Source organism: Podarcis bocagei, assembly GCF_964188305.1.
Source record: "Podarcis bocagei genome assembly, chromosome: 9".
Lineage (NCBI taxonomy): Eukaryota > Metazoa > Chordata > Lepidosauria > Squamata > Lacertidae > Podarcis > Podarcis bocagei.
Genome location: NC_138134.1, coordinates 34,186,535 through 34,201,551, shown reverse-complemented (window position 1 = coordinate 34,201,551; position 15,017 = coordinate 34,186,535). Strand labels below are relative to the sequence as shown.

Here is a 15,017-nt window from a genome sequence, read left to right as displayed (position 1 = left end):
AGTTAGAATTGACATCACATTTCAGAGGCAAAGCAAAAGTCAAAATCGCAACCACATATTTTTTGGTTGGCACCAATGCCAGACATTATTGTGGACATGGTGGGTGTCTATCAGAGCTAGAACATCTACAGTTATCAAGCAATATAAATTTCAAATCCTCTTACCTGGTCTTCTGAAAACAAGACACCTTTCTGTGTATTAATTTTTTTAAACAGGTCTCCTCCTTCACAATAGTCCATCACTATGTAAAGACAGCCACCTTCTGTAAAATAAATAAATAAATACACACAAGTGTTAATTTACACTTCACAATGCATCACACTGGCCAGTCCCTTAATTTGTTTAGCTTCCATTACTGTGTATTTTCCAACTCATACAGGAGACATGAAAAATGGTAGACTTGCTGCCCAATCCAACCATATTTATTAGGAGGGCCTACTTATCAATTTGACTGACTTTTAAATTGATATGTCAGATCATGCTATTTCTGGCCCATGCCAATTTCATATGTGTTCATTTATGTAAGTCCATTCCATCCATCGTTCATCCCAGACACTGAGATTCAGCACTGAGGGCCTTCTGGCATTTCCCACACTGTGAGAAGTGAAGCTACAGGGAACCAGGCAGAGGGCCTTCTCAGCAGTGGCACCCATTCTGTGGAATGCCCTCCCCTCAAATATCCAGGATATGAGTAATTATATAACCTTTAGACGACATTTGAAGGCAGCCATATATAGAGAAGCTTTTTAAAGTTTAATGTTTTACTATGGTTTTTATATATGCTGTAAGCTGCCCAGAGGAGCTGAGACAACCCAATCAGATGGGTGGGGTACAAATAAAATACCATCATCTTCATCACACTTCCACATTAGTCTGATTTTTAAAGAAAGAAAATTCATGCAAAATTTTGTATTTAGATATGTATCTTATCTGAAATGCATTTCTAAACATAGAGGGTAAAGGGACCCCTGACCATTAGGTCCAGTCACGGATGACTCTGGGGTTGCGGCGCTCATCTCACTTTATTGGCCGAGGGAGCTGGCGTACAGCTTCCGGGTCATGTGGCCAGCATGACTAAGCCGCTTCTGGTGAACCAGAGCAGCACACGGAAACACCGTTTACCTTCCTGCTGGAGCAGTAACTATTTATCTACTTGCACTTTGATGTGCTTTCGAACTGCTAGGTTGGCAGGAGCTGGGACAGAGCAACAGGAACTCACCCTGTCGCGGGGATTCGAACAGCCGACCTTCTGATTGGCAAGCCCTAGGCTCTGTGGTTTAACCCACAGCACCACTTGCGTCCCTATTTCTAAACATACTTCACTACAAAATGAGTTGTTGCTGTTTTTTAAAAAAGCACACATATTTTGGTTATTTTTTCTGAGCTGAGAACACTATGGGAAGGTTCAGGGAAGTGTGATAGTCAAAAGATAATTGTGATTTGATCTGCATATTAGTCTGGCAGATGGAAATTAGGTCAGTTTGCTTAATAATGTGGGTCTAATGAAATTCTTCTCCATCCCCTCTTTTAAGTAAGCACACACAGAACTGCAGCATGCAACAAGAAATACTAAACAGGAAACTGGACGTTGAAAGGCAACACACAAACCCCAATTCAGGCACTTCAATCCAGTTCAGCTTTTTATTTTAGATGCCAAGTTATTTTTAATCCTAACCTTCAAATGATTCTCTGTATAGCACAATATTTGGATGTTTCATGTTTGCCAACACTGCAACTTCTCTCCTTGATTCTTCTCTCTCTTTATTCGACATCTTTAAAAGAAAAGCATTGTTTGTGAAAACATAAATATAAGGAAAGATGTAATGAAAGGAAATAAAACTCAAGAGACTCACCTTGGATATATTGATCTCCTTAATAACATATTGTTTGCCATTTTCCTTTGCTTTAACCAGAATTGCTTTTCCAAAAGATCCTTCACCAATCTTTTGCACCTTAATATATTTGTCCATGGTACTTTTCTAAGGCATCCTTATGTATGGGCTAGGGAGAAAAAGGGAGCTTTTTAACGGAATAACCAAGTTGCTCTTTTTGTATCTGCCAGATCAATTTATGCATCACAAACCAGTTTCCAAATCACTTGTCTTTTTAGATGCCATCAATGTTTCAACATTCCCTTTCATTATAAGGTCTCTAAGCCTGTGAATGCAATTATTTCTGCTTCAGATACGCCGTACAGTAGTTTGCATCCACTGTCTCTATCCCATGGCTATTACTATGGGAAATGCTTTTCAAAGGAACACAGAAATATTTATATCTTACCTGATTAAAAAGCTGTCACAGACTATATACCAAGAAGATGCAAGTAAACATCAAAGCACAAATTAGAAAAGGAGAACTGCTGCATTCATGAAAAGTAACACTTACCTGGATCTTTGTTATATAGTCTGACACGATGCACTCTTACCTGAAAGTAGGTTCCATTGGGTTAAAGTGAAGCTTATTCCCAAGTCAGGATTAAATACTTATTTGGGAATGAGACCCACTGAGTTCCATGGGACCACTTCCAAGTAAACTTATTTAAGAGTGCAGCCTTATAATGATAACCCGAACTGAGTTAGTTTGATAGCAAATCTTAAGCTAACCACTTGAATGCATTTTCAAACTTTGTTGCTGCCCCTGAAGATAACTGTCATCAGGATATAGATAAGGGGTATTCTTGTGGAACTCTCATCAGCTTTCATCAATTGTATCTTTCTGGAGTGCTTTGCTAGGATGGAAGTTGGAATGCTTCTGAAACTATCTGACTAGTCAAGTACCAGAAGATGGTATAGGAAGAGTTCTGCTCTACAATAGAGGAATTATTCTTTGGGAATCGACAAGATTCAAGCTGCTAATGCTATTTTAAACACATATAAGAAATTGCTGACTAATGCCACCACATGACTTTGGGGATGAGGTCAGTGTGATTAATATAAAGTCGGCATGCCATATTGAGTGATAAAAGTCTTGGCTGCTGTTCTATATGCCTTGATAACCTCTACATTAGACTGATATAATACATTAGACTGATGTGGTACATTATACATGGGGCCTACCTTACCCTTGAAGACTGCTAGGTCCACAATATGGCTGCCCAGTCACTGGCTACTATGGCCATAGGGGGCATATTTTTTCAAGTTTGAAATACCAGCACTGCTTACTAATTAGTTCTGAGGTACAATGCAACATTGGGTTTTGAACCCTACAGAGTTTGGCAGTCAATTCCATTCATCTGGGGGGTGAGGAACCCATGATCTGCAGTGGTAGAGCGCATGCTTTGCAGTAACATGTCTCACGTTCATTTACTGGTGTCTCCAAGTAGGGATGGTAAAGACTGCTGCCTTAAACCCTGGAAAGCCTCTGCCAGTCAGTGTTGACAAAACTGATCTAGATGGCACAACAGTCCAACTTGATACAATGCAGCTGCCTATGTTCTAGATGCTTTTTGACTCCAACTCCCGGGGTTCAATCCCCAGCATCTCCAGATAGAGCCGGGGGAGATGCAATCTGAACAAGCAGAGAGCAGCTATCAATCTGTACAGACAACGTTGAACTAGAGATGGACCAATGATCAGACTTGATACAAGGCAGCTTCCTAGGTCTTTCTGTATTCCCCAGATAAGGTGCACAGAATTGCAGCTCAATGCTACAACCATTCATATGATTAGTATAGCACATACACCACTTTTGCTGTTTTAGTAATGTTTTGATCTACCGCTTTGTAAAACCAGTTTTGCCGAATTTTAGAAAATAAGGAGTTCGGGCCTTTCAAAGTTATCAAAATTGGTTAACTACAATCTCGTCTACGCTGTAATGAATTAGAAAATATTCAGTACAATGTAAGGCGCCTTGTTTTCAACCAATTTTGATTCACTTCTCTGAAACACCTGTAAAAAGTGGCTCGCATGTAAAGCTCTATTAGTTTTCTGTATTAGACCTGACAATACCCAGTAACTTAACTGTTCTGGATAAGTATGCTAAGGGGTGGGAAGGGAGAGGCTCCTCTCACCTCACACTCCCCGTGGATGGAGTGGAGTGACTTAACAAAAAATAAATAATAATCGCCTCCGTTAACTGACTTTCAGGCCGTGGGAGTTACTCCGGGCTAATTACCCCGCATTTAAACACTGGAGCCTGCTCCATGAACCTCTGCGCCGCAGCGTGCCAGGAGGGAAGGGGCTCACCTTCCGACACCCAGGGGCCCTCGAGGAGGGAGCCTCCCCACTGCGGCCCCCGACACACCCATCGCTGCAGCAACAGCGTCGGCGACGACAAACAAACAGGGCAGAACAAGGCAACTTACTAAGCAGGAGCCCCAAGCGCGGGGAAACAGGGAGGAGAAGCAGCCAGGCACCGCTGCTGCTGCTGCTGCAAAGCGAGCCGGGAAAGGAATATTTGCGCCCCTCCCTCCGCCAGCAAAGCGCCAGGGGGGCCCTCCCTCCTCAGGCTTCTTCCCTCTCCAGCCCCGCCACCTCTCTGCCGAACCCCGAGCCCACCTCACCCTTTTTCCAGCAGCTCCAACCGAACCCGAGCTCCGCTCCCACCCCTTTCGCGTTGCTATAGGACGGCGGCATCAAACCCGCGCCCTGCCATTGGGCGAAGCCGGGGCCCTGAAGGTTCGGATGCACCACAGAGGGAGAGCCGTCAGCGCCTGCTTACAGCTTCACCTTGGTAACGCGGGAGAGGGGAGGTCACGTGACCCAAGTACCGAGTGAAAGCAGCGGATGGGGAAAGAGGCGGGGGTTGAGGGTGAGCAGCGGGAGGCCCCTCAATGCATGCGGCTACTCCTGCCTATTATTGCGTATAATTAATGTTTTCCCGGCCCGCTTAATGTCCGAGCATCCGTAGAGAGAGATGGAGGATGGTGGAACACGGTACACGGAGCCTGCATAAGCATTTTCCACTTATCTATCTATGCAAGTATCTTCCTTCATCGTCTCCCGGCTGCATTGCCACCTCGTTTATTTATGTTTGGGTAACTGCACTAAACACATGTTTGCTGCCTGGACACATGCTTATTTTGAATCTTAACTCTTTTCCTACCCCCCCCCCCTTTTTACATGGCATTGCTGAAGTGATTGCTTGATAGGCCTGAAGTATCTCCACGTCATGACCAAAGTGTGTGCTGCCAAAATGTCCTATTACGAGAAATGTCCACATTTACTTTTCAGGAACCGTGCAGCAAGGCTGCAATCCTACATAATATATGCACAGCCACCTGACAGTAAGGCTCATTGTGAATTTAGCAGGGCCTACTTCTGAGTAGACAAGAGCAGCACTGTTGCATTAGTGGGTAATCTGAACTGCACCTTAATGCGGGCAAGGAGTATTCTATATTTTTCGTATTTTAGATGCATTGTGTGTGTGTGTGTGTGTGTGTCAAGTATATATAAAAAAACTTATATGATTACCGTTCGTACCACACAGAATTAAAAAGTCCCAAACCCTTACAACCACCCCATCTCATGCGACGGGTCTGTTAAGATTGAAACCTCAAAATGCCGCGGGGAAGACCAGCTTTGCTAATTGCAAGGCTCAGTCCTGTCACTTGGCAAAACTTCAGGCGGCTGAAAGTCCCGTTCAGCCGAGCGCTACCTAAACCCAGAGCTCTGTTCCTGCGGACATTGCGAACACCAGCTAGCAGCGCTAACAACCTTGCGCACAGCGCGCACGCGCGGAGCCCGAACCCACCTGCCTTTAACACGCCCGGTTAAAGCTTTCCCGGCACGGGGCGTTTGACGGTCCTGCGGCTGCGCCTGCGCGGCCGCGGAGACACTTATCTCCACCCCCTACCTTTCGCCGGCGAAGGGCGGAGTTCCGCTGAGCCGAGCGCCGATTTCCGGACGCTGATTGGCTGGCTGAGGCGTGACCTCAAGGCGTGGGCTGCGCGTGAAGCCCCACCCCCCGCGTTAGTTGGGCGGGAGGCGGCCGAGTCTCTCCGTCCGGCCCGACGGAGGGAGGATGTGTGAGCCCTTCTGGCGGGATCACCAGGCGGCGCCACACGGCCAGGTAGGGCAGGATGCGGCTGAGGCGAGGGACCCGAGGCGGCGCCTGAGTGGCCGGGGGAGCGGGGCGGGCGATGCGGGACGAGGTTCCTCCCTCACGCGCTCCCTCCGCTGCAGGAAGGTGGTTGTGGCGTGAGGCGTTGCGGAGGGGCGCCTGCTAGAACGTGCCAGGTGATCCCGGGGGGCGAGAGGGTGAGGCGTCTGCGCTGAGGGGTGAGCCCTTGGGTACCCCTCGCCTCTGGAAGGCTCCTCTCCTCTCCGCTGGCCAGGAAAAGGAAGCATCATGCCGCATCCTGCCGTTGCCATCAGCCCGAAGGTATCCATGGGGCGGGCAGAATGGCCAGGCCGCCTTCCTGCGCTCGCGCCCCCCCCCCCCGTTTCCATTGATGGAATCTGCCTCTTGCCAAAGGGAAGGCTTCCCCCTCAAGTTGGCCCAGTGGTGCTGCCCTCCAGCTGCATGGCCCCCTAGTGGGGTTTCCTTCTGAGCAAAGAAGTCCTGTGCCCTTCTGGAATCACCAAAGTTACATAGGCAACTGTAAGCTAAGTTGCTTCTGGGATGGGTTTGTGTACATGCCTACACGGAAGTAGTGCTCCCAAACAAATCTGTGGCCTTGATGTTTGGCAGCTTGTATTGCAACATTATGTGGCAATTACCGGTATGCGTTGATTTGTACTCCTCAGCAGTGGCTGTCATTAACTTGTTGGCGGATAGAAAAATACACTTGCATAGGCCTGAAGTTCTCACAAGTCTCATCCTAACTCTCGCAGAGGCGGCTGGATCCCCTCCCCCCCAACCTGCTGCCATTTAAATGTTTTGGACTATAACTGGTCAGGGCAGACGGCTGTTGTAGTCTATTCCATCTAGTCAACGTCAGGTTGGGGAAAGTTTCACTCACTTAATGAGCTTTTGTTTACCTAAAATATTTTTATTGGAAGCTAAGCTTCATGTATCCCAAATGGACTTGCAACACAAGTTGACAAAGAACAAATAGATCTTCTCTTTTCAATTCTTCTCTGCAGAAAACTTAATGTCCTTGCTGAGTTTTGGAATAAATGAAGTTTCTGCCTGTACAAAAGCTCTGTGTGATACAAGAACATCTCCCTCTCTGCAGAGGAGAGATGGGGGCACCTCTTTATTTGTTGCTCTATATGATATCAAGAGCCTTTCACGAGCTTCCCTTTCTGTGACCACCACAAACATTTTGTCCTTACTTTTAAATCTATCCATCGCCTTGTCCCACCTACCCTATATTTCAGATGTTTTTCCTCATTATATTCTGTTGATCTCCACTCTTCCAGTTCTACCAGTTTGGAAACTGAAGGCATCACTCTGGATTTATTGACTGCCCTTGTTGCTGCCTGCAGGTCTCGTATCACCAATGGATCCAGAGTGATACCTCAGATGACACAATGGAGCACTTAGAAGGCAGTCCTCTAAGTGCCTAGGTCCCAAACCGCTTAAGGCTTTAACCCATTGAAGTGGCCCCAGAAATAACTGGCAACCAATGTAGATCAAACAAAATGGGTGAAATATGGTCTGATTGCCATGTTCCAGTCAGTATTCTGGCAGCAGCATTTCGCTTGTAGTAGCAGTTTCTGTCTCAAACTTAAAGCATATTACAGTACTGTAGTCTAATCTGAAGGTCATTAATACTAATTTGGAGTCGTCATTAGGGGTTTGGAGCAAGGTGCCACCAATGTGTGAATAACACCCAACTTTATTTTTCTATGACATCTGAGTTGGGTGTGGCTGAACAGGTCCTAACCTGGTGCTTGAACACATGATGGGCTGGATTCAAACTAATTAGTTGAAACTGAATCTTGACAAGACTTGTGGGTAGTTCGTCCCTAGGTCTGGGAGCTAGGCAAGGTGAATGTTGTGCATGGGAGTTCCATTACTGTGTTCCTTTGCAGGTTGTGCAAGCCACTATTCTGAATAATGCTTTTATAGTGTCGGGTAGGGAGCACTGGGGATGAATTTATGGAACGAAGTAGGCAGTGGCCCAAAAAGGTTTGGGAACCAGTGCTCCAACCCATAAATCTTAAGAAAAAGCTGCTTTAATGAAAGTGTTGGAGTATTGTAATTTGAGTTTTTCCATATCCCCCTGTATAACACCTTCAGGATCTCTGGAGGGCAGTTCCTAGAAGTGGATCAACTGTAAGGAGGGAACCAGGGAGGAATAAAGGCATTTAAATAGTTTTGAACCTCTTTTGTCTTCCACATGCCATTCTCTTCTTCCTTCCTTCCACTGCCCCCAGTGGGGCCCTCATTTAATTTTTGCTGGGGTAAAAATGATTGCACATTGCTTTGCTGTTCAAGAGAATATCTGCAAAAATAAAATAAAATAAAATAAAATAGGCAGGTAGAGAAATGGCCACAGAGAGAGGATTCCCTCCTTTCCACCTTCCGTGAATCCTCCCATCTATCCTGCATCAATGGTACATTCCTGTAGTTCCACTGTTAGGCGTGCCAAAGATACAACAAATTTTCATAATGGTTCCATAGTTCTTAAAAGTCATATGACTTCAGAGCACGAGTTGTGATTCTATGTAAGAAGACTGAAAGTTTAATTTCAAGACCAAAGAATAGTGAATGAAGGCACCATAAAACACTGGCATTGAATTTGGTATATTTTCAGAAAAAAACCCCCGGTTTTACAGGTAAAACAACCATTTCTGTGATATATAATACCTAGTTTTCTTGATTTCATAAAGCAGTCTGAAGTATTACCTAAATTGTTAACTATATGGCTGTAGAAGTTAAAACACTTACTATCCTGCCTTGGTCTTGCACTTTATTTAGAAGTGGATCTTTGGCTTAAGTAGAACTATATCAGCACATATAAGGTTGTCACTGAGATATCAAATCATTGCATTTGTGCTTTTTGTGGCTTGTGTTCACCTGTACATTAGTTATGCAGTTTTATTCATTTGTATTATATGAATTTGATTAAAATGGCTTGTATGTACCCTTTACTAAAACTGAAATTCTGTGCTTGTGTAACCTAAGTTACTGGCCAGTAAATGACTCAGTATTGTGACCCAAGTACTGAAAAGAGCACCTTCCTCAGTATCGAGCTTCTTGTACCCTATCTTGATGAAGACTTGTTGGTCATGCCACCATGTGGGGCTGCCTGGTTGGTATTGATCCATGACAGAGCCTTTTCTGGCAAATGCTCTCCTTTGTGAGTGAGGTACATCTGTCTCCCTCATCGTTTACCTTCAAGAGAAATTTAAGAACATTCCTATTTACTCAGACATTTGATGACTGAAAGACACCATTCATAGAAGCCTTGATCACTGGTCAAAATGAAGTTTTTGAACTTTTTAGATTTAAAAAGTTTTAGCATGTTCTGTCTGCAATCCTGGGAGCACGTCAAAGTGCAAGTAGATAAATAGGTACTGCTCCGGCAGGAAGGTAAACGGCGTTTCTGTGCGCTGCTCTGGTTTGCCAGAAGCGGCTTAGTCATGCTGGCCACATGACCCGGAAGCTGTACGCCGGCTCCCTCGGCCAATAAAGCAAGATGAGCGCCGCAGCCCCAGAGTCGGCCATGACTGGACCTAATGGTTAGGGGTCCCTTTACGTATGGGAGGAAGGTTGGAATATAAATCAGATGATTAATAAATAATAGTTCTGAATGAATAAATTTTGGATCAGCATGAGGAAACCTACATGTTTATCGTAGGCTTAACATTAACAGTCTGCTTTTTATAAACTGGCTTTTTAAAAAAAGTTTTGTATATAGACAATTATACTGTAAACTAGAAGTGATCCACAGCTTCATGTGCAGTATTTTCCACACATACATCAAACTTTCAACTTCTTCCTCTAGATTGAAGGGCCCTCTGGAGCAGCACCCCAAGACCTGTAAGAAGTGTTTTCTGCTAGTACAAGTTGGGTGTCCCAGTCATTATGTCTAATTGAATTAGATAGTACAATGTATCATTAAGATAAGCAGCCTGTCATAGGTATACAGATGCAGTGATGAAAAGGTGAATTTGTATAATCACCTGAGGTGCAAAATGGATGTTCCAGGGTTATTAGAAAGACTGCCTTTCATTCACACTTTTACCTCTTCTCCCACATGCTCTTCTCCCACTTAATTTCTTCTATGCTTTCTACCCATCCCATTCCACAAAAGGAACTACAGATTGTAGCCAACTAAGTTATACGTGGAGCAGACCCATTGAAATAAATGGGCTTGACAAACTTAAGTTTATTGATTTTGGTGGGTCTATTATGAGTGTGACTTGGTCATATGCTACCTACTTTTTATAGTTGCCTTTATAGGAAGCTGTAGGCTTGCTTTTTGAGCTACTGACTGTATGAGTTGTCCTTTCTTATTCCCTTTGTCTATCAATAAATGCTTCAGTTTTGAAGTCACATTATCCTATCTAACTAATGTCTGCTTAAGTTCATATCTCAGAAAGGAGGTAGCATAAGCATAATATTTTCATAATGAAAAATAAATATTATAGTACTATGATAGAGATTGTAGGTTGGCTTCAAAAGCATGCATGTTTTCAGAATTAAACACAAACCATGAGTGTTTTTACATTGGTAGTTGCTGCTGCTTTTGAATTATATTTATGGTAGTTGCACCTTCATTGAGCTATAATGAATTTTCCTAATACTTCAAGAAAAATCTTCGTATTCTTCACTTTAATGTGAATTGTGTACTTGGGCAATGCTTTATAACTTTGAATTTCTTCTTCTTCAGATAATTAAAGCAGCTAAATGGAGTCTGAACAGTTGTTCCATAGAGGTTACTACCGAAATAGCTACAACAGCATAACTAGTGCAAGCAGTGATGAAGAACTTCTAGATGGAGCCGGTGTCATCATGGACTTCCAGACCTCTGAAGATGACAATTTGTTAGATGGTGATGCATGTATTGGTAAGTCAGTAAACCACTGGTATTTCTTTTTAATTCATTTTACTTACATGCTGGTAGATTGGGCTTTTAGGATCCTCGTGGTGTGGCATCGCAACATGTTTTTGGTGTTCTGAGCATAAAAACAAAAATTCATGTCTCAGTTCAGTTGTCATAACCAAACTATAGTTTGGCATTTGAGGCCTTACCTTGGGCTCATTCACTTCAGTTCCCATCCTTGCTTCCTGTTGTACTGCAAACCATAGCTTGCCTCCAAACTCCAATTGGAAGCCATGGACAATGTTCATTGATGTCTGCCTGCTCGCACTGTAGAATTCTTTATGCAATCAGACTCCTGGTTTCTCTTCTTCCCCTCCATTCCTCTTTTCCCCCTCAGATCTGCTCAGGAGGGTCTGCCAGGGCATCTTTAGGGGTGGGAGCTGCAGTGAGGAGGAGAGGCCCCATTGCCCAAACTGATGCCTGCTTGTGCTGTGCTGAATCTTGCGCCAGGGTTTCAACTGGATTTGTGTGGTATGGTAACTATAGTTTGCCCAGTTCGGTCACAGCACTAATAGGAAGAGCAGGATAAAATTTAACTGTAAGTAGCAAGGAGGTGGTAGAGGATGAATGGTGCAGAGATGAACAGTGCACATGAGCCAAAGGCACAACCCTAACAACAAAACAATGGTTTTGCAATACCTGAATTAGACTTTAATATAGTATAGTATCTTCTTGCAGAATGTTGTGAACTGTAAAATGACTTTCCCATTAGATTAGTTTTAGCACTCCACATACTATTTTAAGACTTTCTGATATATTTCTTCATTTGAAGAAATACTGGCATTATGAACAGTACAGACAGCCCCCCGTTTATGTGTGGGTTACGTTTTGAGGCACCTCATGCGTCGGTGAAATTGCATATAATTGAAACCCATTGAAAAAGCCTGCAAACACACCATTTCACCCTTTTCGTGATGTTTCAGTGATGACTTTATGATGTTTCTGAGTTTGGTGCGATACATGGTCATGTACATATTGAACACGTGTAAATGGGGCTGCCTTTATTATTAGCTTTTCAAAGCTAACATGTTTTAATTTTTTTACAGTTTCGTTAAATGTGGTTGGCATAACTTAATGACTAACATTACTCCATGATTCAAGAAGCACAGATGCTTCTTGAGGCTATTTGGGAACAATAACGGATGAATACTGAGACTTGCCGTGACTAAATTGGCTGTCCATAAATTGCAGGAAGAAAATGTGCAAATCTGTTCTTTTTAAGCTTTAGTAAGAAAAGCTTTAAAGGGAAAGATACAATGTGTTAATTTGTTGAAGGACATTGTGTTTGTGCTAAATTGTTTTTATTCCTAGAAATAACAACAAGGAACATAATGGAACATTGGTCAGGGCTTGTCAAAGAACAATAGCTTTAGATGAATTAGTTTAAGCAAATAAGGCACAAACATTCATATAGTGAAGGAACTAGTTGCAGAAATCTGAGCCCTTAGTAATACCTTTCCAAACTTGTGAAGGAGTATAATGCCCCTGAAGATTATGATCATCATATATGTGCCACACTTTTAAAATGTTATAGTTGACTTGAATCTCTGGAATAGAACTGTAACTATTAATAACAAAGTTTGATACTCTTAACAGCTGTTTCACAACTGCACACACTGGCAATTTCAGTTGTAATTTAAGTCAGGGGTCAACAACCTACTTGGGCTTGTTGTGGGCACTGCACACACTGCATCGCAACCTATTCTGTTGACTACAATGACATGCTTCTTTCAAGTCTTAATTTCAGTAGGAGGAGACCCTACAAGCCCCAGGGAAAACTTCTCTGGGCAAATGTGTGCCAGCGGGCACTGCATTGGCAATCCCTGATTTAAGTAATAGACACTTGAAAGGGGATCTTTCCTGTGTTAAGTATATATTAGGTTGCAGTTCAGTAGCTTACGAAACTTTCCAGTAAGTATCAGGCCTCTCTTTCCTCCCCACTCCTAGAATGGAGAGTCAAAAAGGCCACTATTTTGATGTACTAGTTTTCCTGATACTTAATACTATTTTTCACACTGTTCATTGGCTTACTTGTCCATCAAAATCACTCTTCATAAATGCTTTCCTTAACACATCAGGGCTTCATCTAGCCTTGTCATATCCTTACTGTCCTTCTGCCAATCTCTGTTCTCTGTATCAAGAGGAATAGAGCTTCCTCATATGTACTAACTAGGAAGAGAAGCAGTACAGTGGTACCTTGGTTCTCAAACTTAATCGGTTCCGGAAGTTTATTCCAAAACCAAAACATTCCAAAACCAAGGTGCACTTTCCCATAGAAAGTAATGCAAAACAGATTAATCTGTTCCAGACTTTGAAAAACAACCACTAAAACAGCAATTTAACATGAATTTTACTATCCAACAAGACCACTGATCCATAAAATGAAAGCAATAATCAATGTTCTATACTATAAAATAAATAAGACAGTATTGTTGATGATAAAAATTAAAATTATTTTTTTCCTTACCTGCACTGATAATAGTCATTGTTTGGATGGGGGGCTTTTATCCATTTCAGCAGACTCAATCAATCAATCAATCAATCAATCATAAAACGAGAAACAGGCCACAGTCACAAAAATGAAAAAGCCACACAAACAAAAATGCAAAAAATAGCAAAAACAAAAGCACCAAATATCACCTCGGAACACTGCAATCAGAAATGGAAGGCTTTAATTACGATGCGTGGGGGGGCGACAACTTAAATTAGCTGCTCAAGGATACAAACGGGATGAAAAAAACCTTTATTATGATGGGGGGACTTAAAATTGCCTTTCAAGGGTAACATGGGATGAAAAAAGCCGTCATTACTATGCGGGGGACTCAAATGAGCTGCGCAACAGTGAAAACAGAAGCTCAGGAGCACGTTCGGCTTCCGAGGCAAAGTTCGAAAACCGGAACACCTACTTCCGGGTTTGCAGCATTCGGGTTCTGAGTTGTTTGGGAACCAAGCTGTTCAAAAACCGAGGTACCACTGTATTTCAGATCTCAGATCCCTTGTTTTTGTGGTGGAAATTTGATGCTGGGCCTGTGTGTACGTGTCTGCTGTTTGTCTTGCTCTTTCTTCTGGGATATCTCCTGTGCAAAGTGAGATATGCCAACTCTTTTATCCTATTTTGGGGGCATGCCAGAAAAATGGGAAGGGGTGCAGAGTTGATTTCCCTCATTTAGTACAAACATCCCTTTCTCCTCTGAGTTCCCTGCCATGTTTGGAAAGGGAATCATTATGCTGGGCATGGGTGCTTACCTGCGGGGAAGATATACTTGCTGCTAAGGGGACTTCTGGTTCCCCAATGGTCTCTTTATTTTTCAGCATTCTAGTTTTATATTGTTCAACCATAAACTGTTGCAATCATGCATAGATATGTGGTGTTGTTGTTTTGCACTCAGAGAAATTGAAAACTTGTCTCAATGTGTAGGAGTACCATATATTGAATTAAGAAAACAAATGTGGCAGGGAATGCTCTTTTGTCAGTACCAGAGCTACAGGAAGAACAGTGTCTTTTACATGAGATAATTAATAGGGTCTCCTGCGTTGTAGCACTTCATCTATGTAATTCCATGGAGATGCAACAGGTGGCCTATTTTTCCTGGCTTTTGGTGCTCTGTAAAATTTTCAGCCAAGTGTGTGTGGTTTTTTTAAAGTATTATTGATCGTGTGATTTGTTTCCTCTTCTGCTGTTTGGTTTCCTCTATGCTTATAAGTAGATCATAGTTGTACTTGTTAGATTGGTAGGTAATAAATGTATTTGTTGTTTTCATTGTGTTTTAAAGTTCCATTGTGTAAAAACCACTTTGAGATTTTTTAAAAAATGAAGAGCAGTATGTAAATAAAATAAATATTTACTTATATTCAGGTTTATCCAGGAGGCAATGACTGGAGGTTAAAGCGTGGCTGAAGATTTCAATGCTATGTTTTTGAAGTTGCCAATAACAGTTAACACATTTAGATCCTTGGCTAATTTTGTGTTAATCCATGCTCCCCACAACAGCCATGTTATGTTATGCCCCACACCCCTGTAACCATATTGTATTCTTCATGAAAAGCTTTTCAAATTTTTCATGTTGATGACACAATT

The 15,017-nt window shown here is 42.8% G+C and overlaps 2 protein-coding genes across 12 annotated transcripts in view; one reads left to right on the top strand and one right to left on the bottom strand.

The window, feature by feature from the left end:
• Nucleotides 1-5,813, bottom strand: part of NEK1 (NIMA related kinase 1) — a 45,025-nt gene extending 39,212 nt beyond the window's left edge. For 5 of the 8 annotated variants that reach the window (XM_081208714.1, XM_081208720.1, XM_081208718.1 and 2 more), the window contains exons 1-4: nt 4,304-4,480; nt 1,854-2,001; nt 1,676-1,772; nt 165-262 (exon numbers count right to left, since the gene is read on the bottom strand). In XM_081208714.1, the coding sequence (XP_081064840.1) occupies nt 165-262; nt 1,676-1,772; nt 1,854-1,970 (312 nt within the window). In that variant the 5' untranslated portion in view covers nt 1,971-2,001; nt 4,304-4,480. Of the gene's footprint in view, nt 1-164; nt 263-1,675; nt 1,773-1,853; nt 2,002-4,303; nt 4,481-4,501; nt 4,685-5,492; nt 5,511-5,691 lie in introns of those variants that run through there. The other 3 variants (XM_081208716.1, XM_081208717.1, XM_081208715.1) reach the window with 3 other exon arrangements.
• A 74-nt stretch (nt 5,814-5,887) lies between these two features.
• CLCN3 (chloride voltage-gated channel 3) overlaps nt 5,888-15,017 on the top strand; it is a 46,657-nt gene continuing 37,527 nt past the window's right edge. For 3 of the 4 annotated variants that reach the window (XM_081208802.1, XM_081208801.1, XM_081208797.1), the window contains exons 1-2: nt 5,895-6,009; nt 10,727-10,903. In XM_081208802.1, the coding sequence (XP_081064928.1) occupies nt 10,744-10,903 (160 nt within the window). In that variant the 5' untranslated portion in view covers nt 5,895-6,009; nt 10,727-10,743. Of the gene's footprint in view, nt 6,010-10,726; nt 10,904-15,017 lie in introns of all 4 variants that reach the window. The other variant, XM_081208798.1, reaches the window with a different exon arrangement.